The 7,125-nt window shown below is 44.4% G+C and overlaps 1 protein-coding gene across 2 annotated transcripts; it reads right to left on the bottom strand.

Moving 5' to 3' along the window:
• Positions 1–714: 714 nt before the first annotated feature.
• Positions 715–5,446, bottom strand: actb2 (actin, beta 2). Of its 2 annotated transcripts, XM_070901271.1 has the most exons (6): positions 5,345–5,446; positions 3,267–3,402; positions 2,940–3,179; positions 1,824–2,262; positions 1,532–1,713; positions 715–1,353 (listed from the first exon to the last, which is right to left on the bottom strand). In XM_070901271.1, the coding sequence occupies exons 2-6, from the start codon at positions 3,387–3,389 to the stop codon at positions 1,210–1,212; spliced, it is 1,128 nt and encodes a 375-aa protein (XP_070757372.1). In that variant the 5' UTR covers positions 3,390–3,402; positions 5,345–5,446; the 3' UTR covers positions 715–1,209. The 2 variants fall into 2 exon arrangements, with proteins under 2 accessions (XP_070757372.1, XP_070757373.1); XM_070901272.1 differs by lacking the exons at positions 3,267–3,402; positions 5,345–5,446 and adding an exon at positions 2,801–2,841 and having other exon boundaries at positions 2,940–3,030.
• Between the last annotated feature and the right edge of the window lie 1,679 nt (positions 5,447–7,125).

Here is a 7,125-nt window from a genome sequence, read left to right on the forward strand (position 1 = left end):
GTGAGACTTAACTGGAGACTAACAGCTAGTGGCTCACAGAACTGGAGCCATGAGCATGTCAGTTTTGGGTGTGGAAAGAAAAATCAACTTGGTCAGGACTTCATCCCTATCCAGTTACAGGATCTAGCTTTGCTGCAACCCCCACATTACCAGAACCCTACACCTTGGCAAGGAAAAAAACATTCCAACCAATTGTAGTGTCCCTCTTCATTTTAACACCCCTATTTTGATACCCAAGCACTGCTTCTATAGTTTATTTTCTCCCTTTAGCCTGACTATTGACAGTGCCTGTTGGTTATGTCATGACCATTAGTAATTGTGGGGGACTAGAACACATTCAAGTACATGTCAATTATTGACAACTGTACTGTGGATCCATACATTCCACTCATACATGAAAGGGGATTGTCAGTGAACACCAGCATCTTTAGCAGGTCACTAAGACAATTTAGCTGGCTATAAAAATAAAAACAGCAAAATAGAAGGGGGTCACTAAATTGGGATGCTATGCCAAAAATGTCATACTCATGCAGCTAGGAAAAACTACAGCCCAGGAACTGGATGCCAGTCTTTTAAGGCCAGAGCCTGTACAGCCAAGAAAAATATTGTACAGCTATTCAACTTTTGCACTGGTGTAAAAACAAAATCTGAAAAATAAATTCAGATTGGTATTACTGACAACTTCAACAAAAACAAACAGCACAGCAACTTCAATTTTCCGTTTAAACATGTGCACTTTATTATATTAGTCAGTGTAGGTCCCACAAACTGGCATCACCAAGTTTTAAACGGTTCGTCTTGTGCCCAGGGGATGTAAACCTCACTTGTGGTTGTAGTTGTATAAAGGTAAAGCTTTTTGCATACCAAAATCAAAGAGGACCGAAAATTTAAGGCGGAAAGTACAAAACGGGACACTTTTCGGTTACATAATTTACATATAAGCAATACTACACAAGGTTAAGTATTTGCTCCCACTTTTTGGGCAGCCTTCACAGAGGCTTTAATAACCTTAAGACAATGCAATCCTTTACATCAATATTTGGAATGACTAAATGTACAATTCAGTCCTTGAACGCATTGCAGAACTTCTGGGATGCTTGTTGCCAAAAATACCACCAACACCTTCACTGTTCCAGTTTTTATTCCTGAGACAAGCACTAAAGCCATGCCAATTCATCTCGCGCGATCATCGTGACAGTTACAGTCCGTTTAGAAGCATTTGCGGTGGACAATGGAAGGTCCAGACTCATCATATTCCTGTTTGCTAATCCACATCTGCTGGAAGGTGGACAGGGAAGCTAGGATAGAACCTCCAATCCAGACTGAGTATTTACGCTCAGGTGGGGCAATAATCTGTGACAGAATGAAACTCATTAGTACTTTGTAAGCCTTGGGTAGTAACTATGATTTATGAGCACACAAAAGCATAGTCTTAGTTCAATTATAGCCAGATGAGTATTAAAAATTATTCTATTTAGCCTCATCACCCAAGTACATACACAGGATTAAATTCCAAAATCACCCAAGTTACCTTGATTTTCATGGTGCTTGGAGCCAGAGCTGTGATCTCCTTCTGCATGCGGTCTGCAATACCAGGATACATAGTGGTACCACCAGACAGGACAGTGTTGGCGTACAGGTCCTTCCTGATGTCTACATCACACTTCATGATGGAGTTGAAAGTGGTCTCATGTATTCCACAGGATTCCATACCTGTTGGCAGAATTAACTTTTAATCACCTAATTTCCAGTACTTTATTCATGCCCACAATTAATAACTGCTAGTAGCAACATTGCCTTGTTACATAGCAGCTACTACATACCCAAGAATGACGGTTGGAAGAGGGCCTCTGGGCATCTGAATCGTTCGTTGCCAATGGTGATCACCTGCCCATCAGGCAGTTCATAGCTCTTCTCCAGGGAAGAGGAAGAAGCAGCAGTGGCCATCTCCTGTTCAAAGTCAAGTGCAACGTAGCAGAGCTTCTCCTTGATGTCACGGACAATTTCTCTCTCAGCTGTGGTGGTGAAAGAGTAGCCTCTTTCTGTCAGAATCTTCATGAGGTAGTCTGTCAGATCACGACCAGCCAAATCCAGACGCAGAATAGCGTGGGGCAGGGCATAACCTTCGTAGATGGGCACAGTGTGGGTGACACCATCACCAGAGTCCATCACGATACCAGTGGTTCTACCAGAGGCATACAGGGACAGCACAGCCTGGATGGCAACATACATGGCAGGGGTATTGAAGGTCTCAAACATGATCTGTAAAAGAGAAATGCAAAAATTAATCCTGTCTGACAATACACTGACATTTCAGCAGATTAACAAGACATTACAACTGTTGGCATTAAATATACACAGGCATTTACATGCTAGTATCTGAATTTTAAGTCAGAATCAAAGTCAAAAGTTAAAGCATGCAATTTTATGCAAAAGCTATTGTCCCAGATCTAAAAGGCAAGGCCAGACTCTGCTAGTTAAATACAATAGCTCTAATTCCCCATAACACCCAGAAAGTAAGTTTGGATACCATATTTTTGTATGTTAAGGGGACCAAGGGATAGTGCAGGCAAGTGGAGTTGAGGTAAAAGATCAGCCATGATCTCATTAAATGGCTCAAAGGGCCAAATACAACTCCTGCCCCTATTGCTTATATTAATTCTACATTACAGTTCTGAAACTCATCCTGCAATACAACTATTAATGCAAAAGTAGGACAGAATTGAAGATTAGAACTGCACACAAAACATGCATCAGTAAGTTAATGGAACTCAAACAAAGTTGAGAAAGCAAATGAAACCTTGTAATTTCCAGGAAAGAATGTCATCTTTGAAAGAATCCCTGTGAATGAGGATAGGAAAGAATGAAGGAAGACAGTTTGACAGTAAAGGATTGAGGATAGAGGGGTAATTTGATGTGGTCACATTCAGCTTTAATACCTGTGTCATCTTTTCTCTATTGGCTTTGGGGTTCAGGGGGGCTTCTGTGAGCAGGACTGGGTGTTCTTCAGGGGCAACTCTCAGTTCATTGTAGAAAGTGTGATGCCAGATCTTCTCCATGTCATCCCAGTTGGTGACAATACCATGCTCAATGGGGTATTTCAGGGTCAGGATGCCTCTTTTGCTCTGGGCTTCATCACCAACGTAGCTGTCTTTCTGTCCCATTCCAACCATCACACCCTGAGGAGCACAGCACAATTTAATATCCAATTGTTAGCAGAAAAAAAAGCAAACAAGTGACCTAGAATGCAAGCAGTCATTCCATACCTGATGTCTTGGGCGACCAACGATGGAAGGGAAGACAGCACGAGGGGCATCATCTCCGGCAAAACCAGCCTTGCACATACCAGAGCCATTGTCAACAACCAGCGCTGCAATTTCATCATCCATGGCTGTATATTACCTAAAAAGTTGCAAGAAAGTAGTTAAGAGGGGAAAAAAAAGGAACAGCTCAACACAGATGTCGTGAAAGCATTGGGTATTCTAATATTGATGCACAAGTATCTCATTGCATAAAAATTGTTTGCTGTAAATCTCAGTTCTGCTAGATATCCGAGTGCCTTCAGGTTTCTTGTTCTTGTATGCTGCACCAGCCCCTCCTTACTGCCCACATGTCCTCGTTTCACTTCGCGCTGCTGGTCTGGTGCCGTGCGCCGACAGCAACAGCAGAGGGCGCTGCCGCCACAGACGAGCTCAGACAAAGAAACCCGGAGCGACTCTGGCATTACCATAAAAGGCAATGGCTTGTGCGGCTCGCAGCAGGCGGTGTGGTGTGGTGGCACCCGGCCAGGTCCTCAGACTCATTACCGATTTGAACTCGGGGCTGGCGGCCACTCCCTTAAGAGCAGCTCGCAAATTTCTTCGACCACAAACACACATTTACTATCTTCAGTTGCTTCAATGCTGCGAAGTTCAATTAAGAACCAGCACCCAAAAAAAAAGGCTATACTTAAAACTGTCTAATGCAACAAAAAGTCTCACCCTGGAGCGAATGGATAAAGAAGCTGCGCCAGATAGTTTCTGAACTTGTATCTTAACGAGATAAACCCCTCTTACCCTCCATTCACCCCCCCCCTCCTCCTCCTCCTCTCGGCCGCCGCGCACCATCAGCACCGTTAGTTAGACGGCGGGAAGACGCGGTGTATGCCGGGATTTGTAGTTCTGGCGCCCGCGGCGGAGCAGAGACGGGCGTTGCACGCATGCGCGGTGCAGCCAGGTCGGGCGGCGCATGCATGCACGGTAGTGCCGGGCTACCATCTTGTAATGGCCGGCGGGGGGGGGGGCGCGATTGGGTCGAGTTGTGGGGAAGGGAAAACTAGCATGTGGCGGAGGGCAGAGCGGACCACAAACTACCCATTTTTATAATACGCGATTCTTGTGCATTTCAAAATAAGCCTAACGAGTTTGAAAACGCGGGACTCGGACCAGTCACGGGATGGCGAGGCGCCGCCACCCCTGATTGATGAGTGCGGCAATCTCACCCCCCCCCCCACCCCCAAGCCTGAGGGAAGAAACCACGCCCTTAAAAAAAATAATAAAACCCCCCAGAGTCCGGCAACAGCCCCTTCCCAACCTTTACCGCAGGAGCGAAGAGAGGAGAAGCCCGCTTCACGACACCGGGCCGACATCCGAGCGCAGGCAAACAGGTGAAGGGAGAAAGGAGGGTTGCCATGACGGCGGCGGTGGTTTAGGACCAGCCGAGCATCTTATCTCCACACACTAAACCCAGGCCGGGAAACACCCGACACCGTTAAACAATCGCACCCCTCAAGAGTATGGAGCCTCGGCCATCGTCTCAACTCCCCTCATTACAATTCTAGAAGAATCTCTCGCTACAGCCCGGGGGGGGGCCATTTTATCCGCCCGCCCCCAGCCAGCACGCTGCCGCTCGCCACCAAACCGTTAACTCGTCGCGCTTTCCTTTTTTTTTTAAAAAAAAAATTGTTTTAAAATAAAAATCTCCCCCGCATCGATGATTTTTTTCCCCCCCTTTAATCGCCCAACAATCCTCACCAAAAAAAAATCATTGTCTACATTAAAGATTGCTCAAGAGCAACTAGATACCACAAAGCACGGTTAATCACCGCCCCTTACAAAATACTCGAGAAACATTTATCCTAGTTTCATTTAAATACTAGAAACATTTATCCTGGTTTTATTTAAAAAATACTACAAACATTTATCGTTTGAAAAACACCTCATACTTAAAACGCAGGATTTCGGATTGCAATCCTTTGGTGGTGTTTTTTTTTTTGGGAGTGTGATTGGAATGTTTTGTTTTTAAAAAGGCTGTTTTTTTTTTTGAATGTATAAAGATAGTAATATATATATATATAATTTCTTACCGTTAGTTTCCTTCTGCAGGTGCAAGCCTGGTCTCGTGCCGACCCGGTGAGTTCAAAAAGCCTGAGAGTGCCTCGAGCCGGCGCGCCCGCCCATCTTATACCGGCCTCGCGCGGCCCGCCCCGCCCACTCCGCTCTGTAACCATATAAGGGAACGTTTGGGAAAGCTCCGCTCCCATTGGCTGAGCGTCACTACCCCTTGCCCCCCCCCCTCCCCTCTCTCTCTCTCTCTCTCTCCCTCCACCGACCCCCCCCCCCTCCCCTCCCCCTGCTCCCGCTACTAACCATTTGAAGCTAACTTTACCCCTGCTGCCTGCTTTCTTGCAATGTCCAAAAGCCGCCAGCATGCCCTTCCCCGATGCACAGAAATTGGAAATTTGACTGGGATGTTTTTTTTCTTCTCTGGTGAAGTGCTTTAACGCAATGTCTGTGTATTTGCTATTAAAACACGCACATATAAATATCAGAATGTATAATAGCTTTTAGCTTACTCGCAGCGTCCAAAAACTGCCACTGCACTGCACTGTGACAGGATCCCCTCCTTCCCCACATAAATTGGAATTTTTTGTTTCTTCTTCTCTGGTGAAGTGTTTTATTCCAATGTCTGTGCTATTAAAAACACGCATCTAAATAGATGGAAGCAGAATGCACAATAGCTTCTAAAAGGGCAGTGGATAAATATTTGAAAGAGGGAGATGAAAAACAATGAAAAAGGGATCCTGGAGAAAGGGCAGGGAATGGAACTAAATACATAGTTCTTTCAGGTATCGCAGGCGTGATGGGCCAAATAGTCTCTCTACGGTACAGTTCAATGATTCACATTACAGATCATTTCATCACACTTTTAGAACTGAGCAATCAGACTGGGTTTACTGTAAAACATGGTTCTTAACTGAAGTGAGAATCCAGTAATGCTTAATAAAATATTACACATAGTTCACACTGCTAACATCATGGGCTTTAGAATAGCTTGACATTTGAGAAAATTAATCTACTGTCTAACTTCAACATATATTTTATGATCTGTTATTTATAATTCCCGATGAAACAATTCTGAGAAAAGACACTTCTAATTTCTGTATTTCAGAGTGCTGAAAATCCCTGTTAACTCTTTCCTTGCCCTGCTGCAAGACAGAAATTTCAGAAGGCTAGTATAGAAAAGATAAAACATGAAATAAAAACACATCATGAAGTATTTTGTTTGTGGTCAGTTATACCATCACTTAGTCAGCCATCTATCTGATCAGCAGAGGTCCTCAATTTTCAACTGAGGTGCCATTAGAAACATCTGAGAACACCCTCAGCCAGCTGTTCGCAGCCTCATCACAACATAGTCGGGATATTCACAAGTCCTTTTCCAATTTATCGTCGGTGACATAGATAGGCACTAATACTTGTCTTTTAGTTCTCCTGAAATAGTACCAGGATTATTTCAATGACCATTCACCTTGTGAACTGGCAACTGCTAAGTAATTTTTAACTGTTGCGACAATCCAATAGTTATAACACTAGATTCCAGCCTCGAGCACCTAAGTTCAAATCTCAGTGTTGACTCACATTCTCACTCCTATATCCCATTAAAGCCAAGCTTTACCAATGGCAGAAGGGAACACATGAAAACATGGTTTGAGGTCAGGGCCATCTTCCCCTCCCATCCTACCCAAGTTCTTGAGTTTGTTGAGCGAGGAAGTGAGTTGATCTGTGGAGATGTATGTTTGCTGGGACATCCCACCTCTCCCAATTTGACAGGATATTATGGATGTGAGAATGGGAAAGAAAGTAG

This window comes from Pristiophorus japonicus, chromosome 15 (assembly GCF_044704955.1).
Source record: "Pristiophorus japonicus isolate sPriJap1 chromosome 15, sPriJap1.hap1, whole genome shotgun sequence".
Lineage (NCBI taxonomy): Eukaryota > Metazoa > Chordata > Chondrichthyes > Pristiophoridae > Pristiophorus > Pristiophorus japonicus.